This window comes from Arvicanthis niloticus, chromosome 8 (assembly GCF_011762505.2).
Source record: "Arvicanthis niloticus isolate mArvNil1 chromosome 8, mArvNil1.pat.X, whole genome shotgun sequence".
In the NCBI taxonomy this organism is placed as follows: Eukaryota; Metazoa; Chordata; class Mammalia; order Rodentia; family Muridae; genus Arvicanthis; species Arvicanthis niloticus.
The window spans coordinates 26,172,692-26,193,539 of record NC_047665.1 but is presented as its reverse complement, the minus strand read 5'-3'; the positions used below and the strand labels follow the sequence as shown (position 1 = coordinate 26,193,539).

The 20,848-nt window shown below is 42.5% G+C and overlaps 1 protein-coding gene across 2 annotated transcripts in view; it reads right to left on the bottom strand.

Moving 5' to 3' along the window:
* Positions 1–7,408, bottom strand: part of F13a1 (coagulation factor XIII A chain) — a 172,978-nt gene extending 165,570 nt beyond the window's left edge. Inside the window, exons 1-2 of one of the 2 annotated variants that reach the window (XM_076939184.1) lie at positions 7,323–7,408; positions 4,444–4,591 (exon numbers count right to left, since the gene is read on the bottom strand). In XM_076939184.1, the coding sequence (XP_076795299.1) occupies positions 4,444–4,573 (130 nt within the window). In that variant the 5' untranslated portion in view covers positions 4,574–4,591; positions 7,323–7,408. Of the gene's footprint in view, positions 1–4,443; positions 4,592–6,248; positions 6,398–7,322 lie in introns of those variants that run through there. The other variant, XM_034511156.2, reaches the window with a different exon arrangement.
* Between the last annotated feature and the right edge of the window lie 13,440 nt (positions 7,409–20,848).

The window sequence follows — 20,848 nt, the reverse complement described above, 5'->3', positions numbered from 1 at the left end:
AGGTTGGAAACAGACAAACTCAGCAATCCTCCTGTCTCCTCTCACCTTAAGATCTGGAGTTAGGGGAATGTGTTGAAAGCCTAATTAGCTACATGGGCTCTAGGCTGTGGCACCCGTAATTGTCCATCAACCTCTCTTACCCAGGAGGTCATCTCTCTAGCCCACTGCTTCTTCTTCATTTTACATGTGGTTTATATCATCTGTATGTAGTACAGACTGACCAGAAAATCATGACCCCAGCTTCCCATATACAGACATTTCAAGCTTGCACTACCACACTTGGCTTGGCCCTTGCTTTTATTCATTATTTTTATTTTATTGAGAGAAAAAAAAAAAAACTCCGACTTCCCCAGACTAGCCTTGAACTCATCATGTAGCAGAGGCAGATGTTGAATTGCTTATCTTTCTTCTTTCATCTTCCAAGTTCTAGGATTAAAATCTTTACTATCATGCTCAGCAGGGCATATCTGGAACATTCTTTGCCATCTTACAAGATGCAGCCAACATGTCTTTGGTATCTGGAAGCCTTCTTTATCCTTTCCCCTACTCAACCATAAAACCTGTCTCTCCATCATTGTACTGTAGTTAGCCTACATTTCAATTACAGTAAATATTAGACTGAATTACAGTGATCTTTGCTAAGCTTTTGTTTGGTTTCTTTTGGGGAATTTGTTTGTTTTTAAAATGAAAGTCACTTAAAGTAAGAGATTGACTTTCTCTTTCTGTCTCCAAATAGACTCCTGACATTTTAATGACAACAAATATAGCTTTTTGAACTGAGTGATGATGAACTCTTCTTCACTTAATAACTTCATTTCTCTGTCATGTATTGAATGCTTCTTTCATTTTTTCAATATCCCCACATTCAGAGTGCTTCCTTGGCACCAAGGAGTTGATTACTAACTCATTAAGAGATTGGCTTAGTTCTGACAAAGAATGGTAGAAGAAAAAAAAATTCTCAGAAAAACACCTAGACTCTACTATCCTAAAAACTCTTGGACCTGCCTCCATTCAAATGTTCTTCAGGCCATCCTTGCTTCCTTGTTTGACTCCAACCCAATAGTTCTGCCATGTAAATATTCTAAGTACTGCTATAAATGGCCACTCTGTAACAGAGTCCCACAGCCCAGGAGGATGAAGTGGTATTACGAAGCATTACATTTCTAGTCACACACAACTTGAGACCTGGAAGGCTATGGGGAGATTTTGCAGAAATACCAACTGAATATGTAAGACATTTTATTTAGAAATGATGCCAATATGGGCCTGGAAAGATGGCTCATCTGGTAAAAACACTTGCCACATAAGAATGAGGACCAGAGTTTGGATTCTAGTCCTTAATTCAGAGGTTGAGGCAGGAGATCCGTAAAGCAAGCTTGCTTGATAGAGTAGCCAAACTGATAAGCTAGGTTTAAGTGAGAAACTGAGCCCCAATACATAGCGTGAAAAGTAATCAAGGAAGATAGCCAATAGCTAACATTAACCTCTGGCCTCCATGTACATCTATATACATATACACACATACAGACACACATACGCACATTAATATCAATTTAAATAATATAGGCAGATACCCATAATAATTTTTCAATTATGGGACACACAGAGGGACAGTAAGGATCTCTAAAAGTACGTGATGGCACCAGGCATATTTACAGTTGGTTTTACCTCTGAGGTTCCATTATAATGTCAGATATTTCTGATTTTTTAAAAATACTATAGTATGCATTTGGAGACATTTTGTGAGTTTATATAGTTTGATGTGTTTTGTTTTAACCTTACTAAAATAATATTTTGAGAAGGGCCCTTGCTATGTTGCCCAGGCTAGCCTTGAAGTGATTCCCTGCTTCAGCCTTTCAAGTGGTTGGGAATAAGGCATGCTCCACTCAAATAAAAGTATTCTTAAGCAAGTATGCCCAGTCGTGGTGAAAGGCTACTCTACAGGTCAGCCACATTCCAGACATGTGGATATATTCTGGAGACTCATGAATACTTCCCAGTCACAGTCAGTATTCACGATGATGGACCTAATTTAAATGAAAGCGCTGATGTGGTCATTTTTTTTTCCTCTTCTTGCTTTTCTCATCTGCTCAGTTAGTTTTACATGGGGAGATTTCAAAATGAAAAAGCTGCTGTTGAAGGCAGTGGGGATGGAGAACTGGGCAAAGGCTCTGGGATCCTGGAGTCAGAGCCCTCCTAAGTGGAGATGAAAGCGCTCCTGGGTCCACTAGTGGCCACTGGGGGAAGTGACTACTTAAACCAATGCCACAACCTGCCTCTTCTGGCATTCATTAGTCCATTTATGAAGGTGATTTCGGTGGGTGGAGGTGGAGAGGCTTGATATATTTAGTGCCAAACCCACTCTGTGCTTTTTAGGCAAAGAAACAGAAATTCGAAGTCTGTAGAATAATAGCCTGGTTCAGACAGTATGTCTGCTGGTATTTTTTTTCTTTGTTTTGTTTTTCTCAGGTCTAGCTCTCTTGAGACTCCCCAGCTATGATTCTTGGTTCAGAGATCACGTCCTTACAGCATACAGTGAAAACACACTGAACAAACACACACTGAAATACGTTATTAATGAGTTATAGTGATTTGGCGTGGTGAGTCAGTTTGTGAGTGACTGACTGTTTTCATCCATTCAGCTTATGCTGCAGTCACTTGCCCCTCGCTTTCCTGTGTGAGAGATGCTTGGGCACAACTCTCATGTCATGTGGGCTGTGGACATATGACTGCAAAGTAAACAAAGGCTGCCTTTTCAAAATAGGTGAAATATTCCCCCATCTCTACTGCCAAAGGAAGATTTGCCAAAAACCAGTTATCTCAGGTATAAGAGAAAAAAACAAAAACAAAAACAAAAAACCAACAACAACAAGAACTGACCTCCTTAAGTGCTCTGATGAACTTGTATGTGTTCTTGGTAACATCTGGCTCAAATTTATAATTTCCTTTGGTGCTCCATTAGTGATGCCCTGGTGGAGAAGGATCATCCACACATTCCAGCTAACAGACCATCACTGGCCATGTGGCATGGGTCAGATGCTGTCACAGGCAATATTTATCCAGCTCTTAGGAACACCCTGCACAGTAGGCATTGCCTCTATTTTATTGATGAGAAAATTAAGGCTTGAGGATTTAGATGATGTTTTCTGAGATGGGAAGCTGCCTTTTCTGCCTCCAAGAGCAGGAATTCTTTATGCCTTTTATCACATGCACGGAGGTTCATGTGTCTCCTCATGAATCCTGGTGGGGTGCCTGAAGCCCCTCCTCTTTCTTTTCCTATGGCTGCCTTCTTCCAGAGCCAATGCCCTCTCTCCCAGAGTGCAGTGCCTTCTCTGCCGGAGGGGAATTTTATAAGAAAACTGAATACACTAAGGTGACCCATGGGATAGTTTGATGTCTGCAGGCTTTCCAATTTTATTTACATTCCTTAAAAAAGGAAAGCTTCTGGTCTTGGCAGAAAAAAGTAAAGAATATCAACTCATTGCTTTTATTTTCTAACCTGACCAAAAAAAAAAAAAAATAATGAGTCCAGCTGGTTGTATACCCTGGTTCTGTGGCTTTAGTGTCGGGGTTTAGAATGTAACACTTAGTTGAAAGAGTTAGTACTTGGGCACTAAGAGCCACTGAGTGACTGTCTGTACCTACCTCAGCAGTAGATGTCTATCCCACACCCCCCCACCCCCATGAAATACAGCACTGAAAGCCCACAGGAGCAAAACTGTGTTTTGGTGCATAAATGATATTCCACAATGTGCTGCCAGCTAGGTGCTATTCAGGGACAAGAGTCTGAATGTCCCTGCTCATTCTCCAAGGGAATGGCTTGTGTATCACCAAGCCAGTACTGGTACCTGGACCCTGTCATAGCTGACAGGGCCAAAAGGAGGTCATCTGGTGGTCACTGAACCCAGAGTGGGTCCCTCAGGAGGAGGCAGAGGAAGCAGCTTGCCTCGCCTGCCCCCTCACCCTGGCAACTCAGAAGACACATTGAGGGCTTCCATCTCTATTACTGTCAGAATCTGGCACCTCTCACCAGCTGTGAGATTCAGAGCAATGGATGGAGGAGGGAGAAGGAAGGAGTTGCAAGCCAGACAGTCAGAAACACTGACAATGTTATAGAAGTGGGGAATCTTCCAGCAAGAGAACATTCTCTAAAGTAAAGAACATCAGAGGTGGAAGAGGCCCTTGGTGATTCCAGCGTCATCTTGTGTAAAAGGAATGGCTAAGAAGTAGAAAGAAGTGCCTTCTGTATGTGACAAGATCAGGAAATGCCTTTTAGGTTGTCTGGTATTTCTACAGCTTGAGTTTTGGAGCCTTTCTTGGGTGGATACCAGAGAGTATGAGGAGGCATATTTTTGTAAATATTTGTGAAAGAGGATTCTCATACAGATCCCTCATGGGAAAGGAGGTCTGACTCTGCTAGACACAGTGGTGTGTTCCTCTTACCTTCCAGGTTGACGCTCCTGGGCACCAGGCTTTGCAGCTCCTTGGTCGGGAGGTCCACTTCTGCTGCATTGGAGTTGTTTGGTGGGACTGCTCGACGCCCCCCAAAGGTGGTTGCTGGAGTATCTGACATTCTCAGCTTTACTGGATCCTTGGGAAGGGAGAAGAGAGTTTATGGGACAGAAACATGAAATGGGTACCACTTGTGGCCAAGATTCTAAAATAGAAGCAGAGATGCAACCTTGCATGGCAGCTTCCAGACAATACATTGTAAGCCACACACAAATGGTAACTGGGAGATGGCAGTGTGGATTAACCTAGTGATGGAGTGTGTCTCCTGAGAATCTCAGGAAGAGTCTGAATTTGTCAAAATGTATAGAAAGCAAGAGAGTGCTTGTTTGAAGAAAAAAAAATCTTTAAAGATTGCAGACAGCATAATTTTTCTTTCCTCAGCCAGCACCCCAAAGCCTGTGTTTATAGGTACATGCAACAACTCATCTCAGGGAAACTCTCCAAACCTAAGTCACTGTGGGGATTAGACTCATGAAAACATGTGCAGATTAAGATAATCCCTTAAAGCTGTTGCACCAGTCATATAATTTGGTCACAATTTACTGAGGGCTTCTTATGAGCTGGGACTTAGGTAGCTTGACCAGTCATGAAAACAGCATGTCTTTCCTGAGAGCTTATAGTATATTGGGATTAGGGGTATGCCATACATGAATCTTCTAGGGTATGGGGAATGAAGGCCATAGTTAGGTCCAATTGAAATTGTGAGTAGGCTGTGCTCTAACTTAGTCCGGCCTGCTCTTCTTTTGGCATTTGTGCAGGCGACCAGCCAGTCTAAATACTACACACCTTACCTTCAAGGCCCAATAAGGACTTGTTGACCAACTGTCGAAAATGAAAGGGGACTTTGTCTCTTCACCTAGCTCACCGTGCAGTGACTCCTGGCAACCTGGCTGTTTTCAAAACCCAGGCACACCCTTGCAAGATGAAGCCTTGCCATTATGGAATCAACTTGATTAGACTGTTCTAGAAATGAATGGAGCCCTGAAAACAAGGCTGAGCACAGGACTATTTGGTTAGGTATTTGGTCTTTGGAGGAGAAAAGGGTTCTTGAAAAAAATGAGACAACGATGAGTATCTATAGATGCCTTTGAGGTTTTACAGATAATCTCTGGTGAGCTAAGATGGGAGAAGAGTTTAAATAAAAAGGGTTGGTGACAGAGAAAACAAGAAAACTAAACCTCCTGGTGTCAAATAGCAAAAACATCCTGACTAGTCATTAGAGGCGAGTAGCAGAGGAGGGTGTGGGGAGCAGTGCTGGGCAGCCAGGCAGCCTTCTGGTAGAGAGCAAGTAGAGCAGAGAACTTTCCAGGTGCTAGTCAGGACAGGAAGTGCAGGCCACTGGGTGAGTGCAGGTGGGGGAGGTCTCCTCAGTAGATTTAGAGAAGGGAAGGAACTTGAGTTCAGCCCCAGTGTTGAGATGGAAGGCAGGAATTCCCAGGTGACCTTACCCTCTCCTCTAACCTCCACAGCTGGCTTCCCTTAGAAAAGGCGACTTGCTTTGGAAGGGCGACCTCATTCCTGTCCTCATTTAAAAGTCTTCTACACCAGGCTAATTGTGCTCTCAGGATAGCATGGTCAAGTTCAAAGAAGGTCCCTCTTAGAGAGGTAAAGGGCTGGAGCTAGAGAGAGGGGCTGCCTCTGACCCCTCCCCAACACTATGGGGACACAGAATGTAGGTTCAGAGGACAGCCACAGCTTGGGACAGGCTGCTTAGTGCAGCTCTAAGGGGCTCTTACCTGCTTGTGCTCCTGAGAGGGTGCTCTGGTAGTCTCCCTGTGTGCCCTCTGGGTACTTCCTCAAAAGGACTCAGGCAAAGTGACCAGAAAGCTGGCTTTTAAATAACTTCCTAACGGCTCCCACCCTCCTCCCCATCCCAGAGAATTTCTCCTCCCCTTTCTTGACAGCTGGTGGAGGGGGCAGTGTTTCTAGGACTTTCCATGTACTTCTGCCATTCAGTTCTGATATTCTAGCATGTACCCCTTCCTGCCTCCATACCCAGTTAATTCCTAAGTTCCTATGCTGGCATCTCCTCACTCCCCCAGAGTCAGTCCTCTGCCTGCTACTAGTAACTGGCAAATGGCAGTGGGGTGTTAGCCAGCCATTCTCCTACCCTCCAGAAGGGCTAAAGGGTCATTTTCTTTCCCTGTGGAAATGCCTTGTCATGCAGAAGGGTGGTGAGCTGACAGAAGAGAGGATCTGCCTTTCCATAGACCGGTCACACAAACAGTTGTGACCGTGCATAAAGCAAGAGCAATGAGTTGGTCTTGTGCAAAGAAAATTGCCTCCTGAGTTCCCCACAGATGCCCCAGCCCCAGCCCCAGCCCCAGCCCCAGCCCCAGCCCCAGCCCCAGCCCCAGCCCCAGCCCCAGCCCCAGCCCCAGCCCCAGCCCCAGCCCCAGCCCCAGCCCCAGCCTAACCACAGGACTTCCTGAAGGACAGCCACATTGATGTCCAGTGTCAGTAACAATGGGCAGATACCCTCAAGAGTGTCACTTAAGTTAGAAACACTTTGTTTTCCCTCAAAGCCATTCTGGTGTATCTTCAAGACTTACAGAGAAAAGAAAGAAAATTTTCCACCCCAGACTTCGCCTATCTTTGTTTTGACATTGCCACATGTTTAAGCCACTGATTTCAACCACAGATCTAAGTCCCCTCCTTGTCTCCAGATGTCTAACCCTGACACATGATCTTCACATTTCAAAGGGAGACAAGAGATGCTATTAGTTACAAATTCATATTTTTCCCACTCCATCTCTCTTCCAAATCTGTGTACTTGTCTGGAATTTTACCATATTTCCCCTCCTTTTTACCCTTGAAATAAAAAAGTCCTCCTCCTCCTCTTCCTCCTCTTCCTCCTCTTCCTCCTCTTCCTCCTCTTCCTCCTCTTCCTCCTCTTCCTCCTCTTCCTCCTCTTCCTCCTCTTCCTCCTCTTCCTCTTCTTCCTCCTCCTTCTCCTTTTCCTCTTCTTCTTTCTCCTGTCCAAACCAAATGTTTGCCTTGTTTCTTGCTACTTTCTCAAGGGCTTTGGTGTGTCTCTTATCCCCTCTTCCTCCTGTGCCTTCAAGCTCCAGCTCCTCACAGCTGCTTCCTGTCACCAATGACACAATTTCAAGTTGAGTCCCTTCAACATTTTAAAATGCCTTCTCTCAATTCACGCCCTCTGGTCATTTTTTATTCTCTCCCCTCTCCTCTGTCACCAAGCCTCTGACTTCTAGGTTCTACCACCATTATTATATTGAAACTACCAAAGAAACAGTATCTGCCTTAATGCATTGTGTTGCTGTAACAAAATGCCTGAAATTGGGACATTTATAAAAAAAATCACCGTTTTTTTTTTTTTTTTTTTTTTTTAACTTCTGGCTCTGCAGATTGAGAAGCCCAAGAACATAGTGTTGTCATATTCTTAGCTTCTAGCAAAAAATCTTGTGCTTTCTTCTCTTTTTTAGGGGGTAGAGGGTAGGTTTATTTTGTACACTGCAAGGTGTAGTAAAAGGACATTGTCTACCCTACACTGTGTCTTCCTGGGGCAGAAAGCAGGAGGAAAAACAGACATCAGAAAAGAGAAAATATGAGGTCAGCCTTGCTTTTTAGTGAACTGTCCTCATATTAATTAAGCTAGTCCCATGAGAGCTACGCTGATCTTTCTTAAAAACCTAGTCACTTCTTAAGGGTCTAATCAACTCTCAATGGTATCACACAGAGGCCCTCATTTCAACCCAAGTTTTGGAGAAGAAAAGCCACATTGAAAGGAGAGCACTTGCAATTATCTGTCTTCAAGGCAAAGAAGAAGACTGAGTTTGTAATCTTTTGAGGTGCTGATCTGTCTTGCCCATTCTGTCCTTGAAGGTCTTTCCTGTGGTCTCTGGGATGCTGCACACTGTGCCATTCCCTTCAATGTAGCATGCTATCCTTTGATTATCCAGCAACTCTGATAGTTTTACCTCATGTATCTCCTGGCATCTCCCCGAGCCATGATCTTTTCCAGAGCTGTTGACTCCCCCAGCTGGATGACTGTTTGTCCCCTTCTTTTGACACACTGCAGTGGTAGCCCACAGTCATCATCTCAATGGCGAGATACAATTTTCTCTGAAGACCTGGCTTATCATAGAGTTCCCTATCTCAGTGAATGTCAGTGCCTTGAATATTGCTACAAATACCAGACAGCCCGGACTCCAAGTCTTAAATCTAATCTTTCATCAGATTTTTCTTATTCTATCTTTTAAAAGATAGACGTAGTCTTGAACCTACCTCTTTACCCCAGTAACCCTCCCAATTTTCTGTACAATGCAGTCACAGTAAGCATTGAAAGGCTCTAATCTGGATTCAGATTCTTTGCCCAAAGCTTCTCCGTGGCTAGTTAACTTTGCTTTCAAAGTAAATTCTAACCATCAACTGAAAAAGACCCCATGTGATCTAGACTCTACTTTCCTTTTGAGTACTACATCTTCTATGTTCTCAGGTCATACCATCTCCTGCTCCGATTCCCTGTCACACCTTACCCCAGTCATTGAACTTCCTACTCTGAGCTCCAAGCTAGAAACTCTCTCCTCCTATCCTTCTCTACTTGCTAGAAAACTAGTCCCCGTTCACAGCCCTGATCATGGCTCCAATGGCTCAGCTGTCCTGCAAGTGCTTTTCTAATAACAGTGCTCCTGACACTTGTAGGGTCCCTTACTGGAGTCCCATTGGATGACAGGGACTCTGGCCAGAGAGAGACGGCTCAACATATCCATGCAAAGTCCATCATTCTCTGTTGCATGCTAGAAGATCTGAGTGAAGATGCCACAGTGGTCTGGTAGACTCATATGGGAGTTGGGTGAGCATGGTCATGCTTGCACATTTTATATCAGATTACACATGTCAACCCTTTAGATGAGCTGTGCATTCAAGACATACTTGTCACCCCACAACCATCACAAATGTACCACATTTGGCCCCCAAACTCACAGCTCAGTGGGTATGCACACACATTAGTTTAATAGTGTTCTGCCACCAATATAGTAACATTATAAATGTGATGGATTCCCTGGGCTCAAGAGACAGTCAGTAACTCAGTATAGGAGGCACTAATCCTAGCATGTGGCCAGAGCTATATAGTTTAAAGCATTGCCTCGTGGTCCTGTGACTTAGGAGTCAGAACAAGTTTCTCATCGTAGAATGAACATTGAGCTGTGCCGGCAAATCTTATATATACAGAAGCAGTCTATGTGAACACTGAGGTCTTCAAGGGTGGCATGATGTCCCTCACATCTAGAGGCCTTTCGATTGGCATGGAGAAGATATTTATAGTGTATGGTTCAAATTAGAAAAAGGAAAACCACATTAGGTATTTTTAAAGAGAGAGCCTGACACAGAGGAATTGTTTATACAGGTGATAGAAGAGACAGGAGGGCAAACAGTGGAGGTGAGTCAACCCCACAATTAAAAACCAAGTCGTTGGTGTCAGCATATGGCGGGAGGTTATGTGGCAGGAACTAGATCCCAGGAGTCTGTCTGGTGGGAGCTTGAGATTCAGTCGTTACTGGAAACAGGGGCTGAGGTCAGGACTAGTCCAGTCTGTCTTTTTGCTTGTTTCTCCCTGTCTGTCCAATAGCTCTAAATTGCCCCCTATTTGCTGAAATTGGGTGAAAATCACTTAGCCTTCAGAGGGCAAAGGGCTTTAGAAAACAGCATCAGGCTCACATCCCTGTGTTAGGGTCCCCAAGACCCTATGCTAATACTGTGAGGTCTCAGTGCTCCCACAGGCTTAGTTGTCCTAGTGACTGACTTATTACAGTAAAAAAAAAAAAAAAAATATCCATCGTTAAGGTCCATAAGTGGACATCCCATGCAAGTCACGTAGGATGTGCCAGACTCCCCAGCAATGAGCAGTGACCACACATGTGTCATGGTGTGTACCAGAGAAATAAATGGAGTCTGTGGTCAGGATTTTTACTGGGAATTGGTCACGTAGGCATCTTCCAACAGATTCTAGACCAGCAGTTCTCAACCTGAGTTCAAGACCCCTTTGGGGTTGAATGAACTTTTCACAGGGTTTGCCTAAGACTATAGAGAAATAGATATTTACATTATGACTCATAACAGTAACAAAATTACAGCAATAACGTAGCAACAAAAATAATTATATTGTTGAGGGTCACCATAACATGAGGAGCATGGCACTTGGAAGGTTAAGAACCTTCCTTCTAGACTCTAATGGGGAAGCAGGTGGTCTCCATAAAGCATATATTTTGTTGAGTTTAGTCACAGTGGGTAGTACTGATCATTTGAGGAATACCAAGAAGATTCCTGAAACCCAGGTTCCCAGATGGCAGCCAGTTTGGAGGTCACTGTGGGATTCTTTTCTGCAGAACCCATCACAGAGGGAGGTAAATCCCTTAGAAGCCCTCCAGAAGAGCAGTTCCAGTGTTTGGATCAGTGGCCAGCCAGCCAACAAACTCCTTTTCTGGACATTGATGCCTGCTGAGACCTCAACTGTGACCTGGAACAAAAGGAATCTTCAGTGAGTCACCAAATTCAGTCTGATTCAGACCTGCTTTCCGGGCATCCTTGGGTCCAGATGAGACCACCAACGAGACAAGCATAGCTCTTCCTGCATGAGCCAGATACTTTCTCATTCTTCTGCAGCAAGGGGTCATGATCCCAATGTTCTGAGTTCTGAAACAAAAAGAAAGCTACATCTGTACCACCCTGTCTCTCCCAAGGGCAGGCAGAAATTAAACCACTCAGGGATTCTGTTTCCCATCAGCCAAACAGAGCCACCTGTGGGAATTAGGAGCAAACAGAAGGTGTTTGGGGTGAGGGAAAAACCTTAACTCCTTAATTCTGACTTCTCATGTCTATGCTATTGACACCATTCTTACTAAAGAACCCACCATCTTTCTCCAGCATGGTAATACACAGGAGGTGGCCTGTGTTTGCTCAGGTAATGAATGTTCCAGCAAACACTGTTTGATTTACCTGCAAAATTTCACATCTCAAACAAACACAGAACCCAGTCATGTCTGGATGCTGCTATTTTTTTTTTCCTTGCTGAATAGGACCTTCATTGGTTAGAGCTGGATTTCTAGATGGAAGTGAGAGAATGTTATAAATAACAGCTGCCCTTGTACAAAGATGTCCTGGCCTCTGCCATGAAAGATCAAAATCCACCTCTTGGGAGGTTTTCTCTCCTCCACTGCCCTTGCTGCTGGAAGAGTTACAGAGGAAACTTTCCACTCCAGAAGGAGGTGTCATGACAGAGAGGATCAGAGTGAGGCTGGGTGAAAAGTTTATAGCTGTGTTCCAGCCACAGTGCCGATCAGGTGGGGAAGGTAAATGTCTTAGTGCTTTTATTGCTCTGGTGAAACACGATGACCAAAAAAGCAAGTTTGGGAGGAAAGGATTTATTGGCTTATACTTCCAGATCATAGCCCATTACTGGAGAAAGTTGGAACAGGAACTCAAGCAGGACTGGAACCTGGATGCAAGTAGGAGCTGATGCAGAGGCCATGGAGGGGTGCTACCTACGGACTTGTCTCACAAGGCTTGCTCAGCTTACTTTCTTATAGAGCTCAGGATCATCAGCCCAGGGGTGGCACCACCCAGCATGGGCTAAGCCTTCCTTCCCTTATTGATCACTAATTGAGAAAATCCCTTATATCTGGATCACATGAGGGCATTTTCTCTACTGAGGTGTCTTCTTCTCTGATGACTCTAGTTTGTATTAAGTTGACAAACAAACCCAGCCAGTACAGTAAATGATGCTCCTCGTGCACTCTTTCTTATAAAGAAGCCCTTAAGGTTTTCACACCAACAATGAAAGCCCCAAGAAGGTTGTTACAAATTTCTTCTCCCCCCTTACTTCTTTGCCATCTTTTCCTTTCATGAAATAGTAAGTCCATGCTGGAGACAGCTCTGCCTGCCAGGTGTCTACTCATTGTGTGGTCTACCCTAGGCATGGCTTTCCTTTGTCAGTGGTCTCACTTTCCTTCCCAGCTAGTAACTGGGCTGCTTACCCATATCAGGTTACCCTGAAGGCCAGTTGGGGGAATCAAGAACGCACAGCCCACATAATCACTGTGGATATGACCACTTTCCTTTAAATTCTGATAAAATACACATAACATAAAATTTCTAACTTTAGTTGAGCATGATGGCTCACAGCTCTGATTGACCCATTGACCCCCTAGCTCTCTTTCTTTGCAAGAGGGAAACTGTACATTGTAATAAAAGGCTACTTAAAAATATCAATCAAAATGATGAGACATAGCCAGGCATGATGGTCCATGACTGTATTCTCAGCACTTTATCAGGTTAGACAGAAGGTTTATAAATAAAGGGCAGCCCAAGACAGAAGAAAGCCCCATCTCAAGTAAGCAAACAAAAGAAAGCACAATGTTATGCATGAAGAAGAATGAGCAACAGAAGGGAAACCCAACAGTAATTCCACAGATTTGCTATAGATGTGTTAATTAACAATAGTGGCTACTAAAAACCACAACTGGAACCAGATAATAAACATGCTGTACAAACAACACTCCCTTCACCAAATTACCAGGGTGCTGACCAAACAGGGAGTAAGTGCTTTGCAGTGTTTACAGTTAGAATCTAGGTTTCTCTACCACTCTCTGAATGACCTTGAACACATCATCTAACGTTACATTTAAAGTGGTCATCGAAACACCATCTCCCATAGCCTATGAAGATCAGAGAGAGTACCCACCTGGGTGTAAAGCCAGTTCTAAACAATCCTTGTACAGGGGGTGGATGGCTGTACAGTGAATAACTTCCACTCACCCCTGATAAGTACTATATTTTTTTTTAGTAATCATTGTCATTGTTTTTCCATTATTAGGTGAACAACTATTTAACTTGCCAATCACCTCATCAGTGGCATCTCTTGTTGTCTTCAGTTCATGAGTCATTTGGAGAACTTCATCTGCAGCTCACATTTATCAGTGGGGGTTGATTGATCCTGGGCTGGTGTGCTTTTATATATGACAATCCCCATGGGTCTATTTCTACCTGAACCAAATGAAAAGTCTTCTTTCTTGAATCTCACAAGGAAGCTGTCTGGGGAGAGGAGCAAAGAAAGGTTTTAGATAAACCATGGCCAGTAGATGAACAATGACAGGCCGGCTCTTGAACTATTAGTTTGAAAGCCCACACCTAGGTAAGGTTCCCTGTGCAAACTTGGCCAGGCATCTCAACAAACTCTTCAGTGAGGCATATTGGAGAAAGTTGAGGGGTCCTCTAGTTTATAGTATTCTCTTCTCTAGGCCCAGTTGGATTCCTGCTGTGGTGGCACTTCTTGCTGGGCAGGAGACACCAGAACCAGGCTTACAGCACTCTTGTGGAGGGAGTATGAGCAGAGACCAGCACGGAAACCTAGAAGCTGAAAGAGTAACTTGTAGCAGGGCCTGGCAGGAAGTGGGAGGACGTGATGTTCTGCAGGGGCTTCCTGACAGCAGAACTTCTGGATATAATCTGAATTTCTGAAGGCGTTGCACAATCGTGCACAGGCATTAAGACACCACCAGAGAACTGGGCGAGTTCTCCATTCTTTGATGCTCATTTGACAATTTCTGCAGTGAAGTTTCGGATAACTGCCCGAGCCCTTCCGGTGAAAGTGTTTCTGAACAAGGCATCTCTCCCCTCATGAAGCTAACTGTAAGTGGTAAAAACAGCACCTAACACATTAGTTATGTCATATGGACATGTATCATGATCCACTGGAATAATGCCCACATTTCTATCTTACATATAAAATCATTCCTAAATTGTTATTAATGAATTCAGGTAATGCAAAATATAACTTGCCTAAAAGAGAGACGGCAAGAATGTGAGAAACTGTGTTAGGGTTCTCTCGTGTGTGCCCACTTCAGTAGTGTAAGTGAGCTAATGGTATGGGGTTGTTTGCTGAAAGGTCTGTGATGGTCATGAGAAGCACAGTTCATTGTCCTTGGTTTCCCACAATCGTTGACACTGAGAACATTAGAACTTTTTAGTTGGGGGAATAGATCTAGTAATGTGTACGCTTAGTTCTACAAAGTCATGTACCTTTAGGTTTTATGGAGGTGAAGTATTCTGAGCCCTGTGCCCCTCCACCATATTCTCCTGTCATATGCCCCTTCTGGGCATCTTTTCTCTCCTATCACATGGATACATGGCTTTATGAAGTATTTCTTTTTGCCTAGAACATTCCCCCCCTCAGATATGAAGGGTTCTTTGGTGGTTATGTTCTTGGATTCACCCTATGTTAGCTGATTTCCCAAAGATGGGTCAGTTTATCTATGTCTCCTGGTAGTCACACTTTATTGTGGTTCCTCCTGCAGTGGCTCTATATCATAAATAATGGGCACAATGGGTATGACTGTACTAGCTCAGGACCTGAGCTACACAAGGTTTTCTCAGTTTCTGTTTCATAATCTTAGGCTCCTAAAACTTCATGAGGCTGACTCCTGCACCCTTGGCTGGCTTGAGGAGTAATCCAAGAGGATTCTTAGAGAAACAGGGGCCCTAGGGCTACATGGCTAGAGAGAGTAGCCCCAATTACCGCATATGGAGCTCAAACAAACTGCCTGGCTGATGCACACCCAAACATTCATAAAGCTGTGAGCAATGAAATAAAATGACTGCTTAATCCATGAAGCCTTGGGGTACTTCGTTACACATCAATGATAAGTGAAACACATTAATTCAATAAATATTTATCTAGCACCTTCTATTGGATGGCAGTGTGATGAATAAGGGATGTTGTCTGCCTTCAAGGCATACAGTTCAGAAGGAAAGATTGTATTAAAAGCCAGTCTTATGAAATTTAATCAACAAGTCTTCCCCCATAATTCCTTAGATTTCAGAATATTTCATCTTTCACTTCCATGGCAAATATTTCTTTATGGACTTAATCTGGCATATAATGTGTGTGTAGAAATACATGTTGATTAATTAATGAATTAAAGTCGGTGAAATCACTTGCATCAGTGAGAGCAGGGTGTGTTGCTGACCAGACTGAGAAAGTAAAGGCTTTTGTTGAATTACGTATGGAGAACTGGCTTTTGTTTTATCTCCTGCTTTAAACAGTCTGTCTCTCATTTTACGCTTGGGTTTCCAAGGCTAAAATCCTCATGAAAGAAATTGCTAAATAAATGCAAGTGCACGTAAGGGTTTATGCTCTCTCAAATGCCTTATTCCGACATAGTAATTCTAAATTAGGTAAGATATGCCCACTCCACCAACTGACCTAATGGAAGTCAGTGCCCATTTTACAACCCAGTTGCTGCTGCTTATTTCCCCTTGCTTCTTTGGGTTGCTATGCTATGTTTTCTTTATATCAATAATATTTACCAGACCCGAAAGTCTACATTGTATCCTTAATCTGAAGACATTTGCAGAGACAAAGACATAACTATCTTTCAGATATTGATCTTGGATGTATTGGTCTAAGTACCTAAGGATGTGGTAAATCTAACCAATAGTCTGGGCCATGCCCACCAGTCTGTCTTCTCCCAGCCTGTATTGGGTTTAGCAGCATAAACATAGAAACAAGGAAAGGCCACAGATCAAGAGAGACAATGTTGTAGGGAAAAAAAGATAAAGCGCACCTTAGACAAACAAAATCAAGACAATAAAATCAATCAAGGAGTCAATGTGGCATGATTTCTCTGGGTACCCATTCAATACAGTTGCTACAGCTTCCCATTGTACTAAATTTAAATCTATCTATCTATCTATCTATCTATCTATCTATCTATCTATCTATCTATCTGCTATCATCCATTACATATGTATGTATCTATCATCTCTCTATAATTATCTATCTATCATCTATGTATGTATCTACATCTATCTAATGTATCCATCCGTCTATCTATCTCCCTACCTGTCGTATTTCATATATTTTAATTTCCATAGAGATAGCCTTTTATTCATGTAGGAATTATATGAGATAAATTATATGCATATAAATGTGTGTGTTTATAAATGCACATACTATACATGTACATGTATTTTACATATATTACAGTGGTCTTTTGGTATTCACAAAGATTTCTTCTGATATATTCCTCTCAAAGTCAAGATCCACAGATGCTCAGGTCCCAGGGTATAGTCACAAATAGGATTCCCACACTCCGGCAGATAGCCCCACACTCATACCCACATGAGCAGGACCAAGTAAATTTAGTGGGTTATCAAAAAGAGGTCCTGATGTTGGGAGGGGTGTGTCAGGGGACATGACCATATCTCACTGCACACATGTATGAAATTCTCATAAATATGGAAAAATAAGAAAGTAAAATTTTATAATGGATAAGATGATAAAAAAAAAATCCTATGGAGAAAAATAAATTGTGAGCAAAAATTGGGGTGAGGAGTGCTTTAGTATTTGCACAGAACTTCTGTGCACCCTTGTTCTTTAAATCACCTTCAGATGAGTTATAAGACTTCTTATCATGCAGATGCTGTGGAAAGAGTTGTTACTCTGTAATTTTAGGGGATGGTAAGAAAAATGACTGTGGTACAGACACAATTTTTAAGAATATTTTTGATTGGAGGACAGTTATAGATAGATATGAACCCCTAGATGTGAAGCCCACAAATACTAAGACTGTATTCAGAACGCCTATCATAGAGACAGGCAACCTCAGGCAAAGGAAAGAAATCAGAATTGTTTTGCTTCACTTAAACCCATGGTTTTCTAGTACTGTCACTTACTAAAAAAAGAAAGAAAGAAAAAATGAGAGAGAGAGAGAGAGAGAGAGAGAGAGAGAGAGAGAGAGAGAGAGAGACTGCCCTTCTAGTCTTTAATTTGATTCTAGAAAACAGTCATGATACATTGTAAAGTATCAGTACCCCAGAGGCACAGTACCTTGCACCCTATAAAACCCTTTCATTCTTTCTGCTTGACTCTCACTAAGACCACTCATCATATCTCTGCTGCACAGGGAGGTGACTGGGATGCTTTGCATCTTAAATACTTCTCCAATTTCTGAATGCTAAGGGCTTGTTGTGGAGGTAATAGGACCTTTAGGGAATAGGACCAAGTGAAAAGATTTTTAAGTCACATGAGCTATGTCTTTGAAGGAGTATGAGGATCCAAGTTCCTTCTTTTTCTCTTTGCTTCCTGGCTTCCATGCGATGAGCAGTTTCCTATCATGCTGTACTACCTCACTCTAGGCTCCAACACAAAGCAACTAACTGTTAGTGGTCTTTCGTCCTCTGAAATCATGAACCAAAGTCAAGCTTTCACCTTTCCAAGTTGTGCATGTCAAGAGTTTTGTCAAGGTGATGGAAAGATGACTAACACATGATGTTTGGCAAGGCACGGGGACTTGTTAGAGATCGTCCTTTCTAGGCTACAGTTATCTCTCAAGCTTAACAGTGAGGAAGACCAACATTTATCACAAATCTGAGAGTTCCCAACCCTTAATTCCCCCCCCCACACACAAGCCTTGTCCTTATAGATTTTTGCTCACATCCTCTGGACCACCTCTGCCACCCAGAGTGCATAAGAACACACATCTGTTCCCAATCCAACAGCCAGCTGCTAACCTCACTCTCACCCTCATTTCCTGACACGTTCCTAATCTGAAAATACTTTTCAGCACACTCAGAAGCTAAGACAAAAGACCTTCCCAGCTTAACAAACAATAACGGAAAATGTTCTTTGTTTCTGGACCTTGGTTGTCACAATGAGTCCCACATGTTTGCCAGCTGAAGTTCAGATGGTTTCTATTTCACTCAGCATTAATTTTTTATGAAGTTTCCTCAGAGCCAGGGGACCTATAATTGGCGTTTAGTTCTTTACTCTGCACTGCCGTATCTAATTGCCAAGATGGTTCTATGACACAAGCCATATTTTAAGGTGGTATTAATATGTTTACCAGGTTTCTCGTCAGCGTCAGGCTTACATCCTGGGGCACTCTTAAATGTGTTTTTCCTTGGGAAGGAAGATTGGGCTTTATTGGAATTCATACACCGCTCTTGTCTGGATTTGTGACCAGTGTTTTCATAGCAGTGTCATCTCATCCAGAGCCATGGTAGGAGTGGGACCTGGACACTATTTTGTAATCTCAATTGGAATCTTAAAAGTTTGGGATCTGGGAAGCAAAGGTAGGACCTGTTGAAAATGAAGTCTGCCCTTTGGTTATATATGATATGAGCCCATTGGAACACAGGAGTTTTGTCCTTATTCCAGCTATAGCCTGGACTTGGTTTTAGAACATCTCTGGACATTTTAACACAACCACTAAGTTGCTATAGTGCTCTAGAAATGTTCTTGCAGCCCTTTCCCTGCAGGATCCATGGACTGTTCAAGATGTACTGTGATATAGACTGATTGGCTTACAGAGTTGCTGCTCACCAGGAGTTTCTGTTCCTTGCAAGCTAGTTTAGATAGTTTCAGATGTCATTATTTTTGTCAACTCCATGTGTTTTCTGAAAAAGAAGAAGGTCCAGGGAGGAAGAAGAGGAAGGGGAGGAAGAAAAAGAAGCCAGTCATTTGAACTTCCTTAAAAAAGTAGACTGGAAGTTTATATTCTATTTCTATAGTGATTGTGAGCCACTTACCCTCTATAATCCACATGCATGATCACCCCCAGTAAAATTTTCTATTTCTGAGTCCTCCAATTGGTTTGTATACATTGCCCTATATGTATGCAATGGGCAGAGTTTGCATCCATTTCCATGTTTAAAGAGAAAGGCAAATGTAGGCTGTGTTCCTGTTTTCATCTGTCACGTGGCCAGCATACCTCAGGGGTTTGTTAGAGTAATTGTTTTGGCTCAAAGGTAGCTGAGACTTCTTCAGCCAATTTTATCTTGCTTTTGATGCAGCCCCTGCTTAGGAAGCAGCTCTTCCCATGGTCATTAGTGTCCTTTATCCTGCAAGACTTCCCATCTGGTAGACAGCTCAGCACTACTATAAAGTCTGTGAATTTGCTAGTATTTAACTCTGTCTTCACAGACCATCACCATCTCCCTTCCTTGAAGTCTGTGTGTGAAGGCAGAATGTGTGGAAGGAGCTGTCTCTCAGTGCTTTTTACCCTGTGTTCTCAGGCCAAAGAAATATTCCTTCTGTTGTGTTTATTTAGTCCTTGAAGACCAAAGACAATGCTTCTGTTTGAAGCTTAGGCTCACTCAAAGGGAAGCAATCAATCTATTCTGCAAGTATCTGAGCAATTCTAGGACCCCAGAACAATGCCAGAGTCAGTAGGGCCAAACTTCCCAGACTGCAGCATGCATGCAGATTGCTGGGAACTTTCTGATTGGGAAAGTAAGAGCAAGGTCTCAATTTATCTCCTACCCAAGAGGGTTCCGGAGCTACACCAGTGTATTCACTTGGAGCAGCCTGTTCCAAGAAAGTCATTGAGAAATTTTTGGTTTTATAGGAAGATATGGAACACACTCAAGTTAGACAACAAGATAGTATAGCAAGACCAATTACACCAAGTTTCTAAATGCACTCTAGAGATATCAAATGGCAGTTTGGAATCAAACATGGTAGGCATCTGAGAAGTTTCTGGTTGGACTCATCTACGCTGGGTCACACAACTTCACTATAATCTTGGTTATGGACACAGGGCATGTGCACTTTGCAAGGCATGTGACATCATACCTTAGAAAGCCAACAAAAGTCTTCTTGAATACCTTGAGTCAATTCCAGACCAGGTTATAATACCCTGCAGTGTCTTTATTTTCCATACAATATTTTCTGCCTTTATAGGATATAATGAGGGAATGAGGAAAAACAAGACTTTTTAATAGTTTCCCACTATTTTTCCTTAGCACATAAATATCAAGTTAGTATATTATTATAATGTATTGTATTAGAGTGTTTGGTTTTAAATGCTGATGTCTAAATTGTGGACTTGAGTTTCATACACAGACACACACACACACACACACACACATTCATCACTTTTTAGTAAAATTTGACTTGTGATCTGAGAAGAATTTCCAGTAATTTCAGAAATGGCCCTAAACATACACCTGCCATATTCTACTACATATTCATGTGACTTGGTATTCTAACCATTGACAACTATAAGATTAAAAATAGCAATAATAGACTCTGAAAACTCACCAGTATGGCAATTTACTTTAATCATTAATAAATGGTGAAATCATATATATGCTAAATGATATTTTAAGTAGATTTCTTTATAATTTGTTGTAAGTAATTGCTTGGTTTTTATGCCTATTTTATGTACTAGATCCCCAGGGACATCTAAAACTTTCTTGGGTGAAACGATTTAGACAAGTCCAGCCATCAGGCAATCTGTTGGTCTTGGGAAAGTTGTTACCTTGTATGTTTATGCATGCTCTACCTATTGCCCCTTTATACACAGCAGTCCTT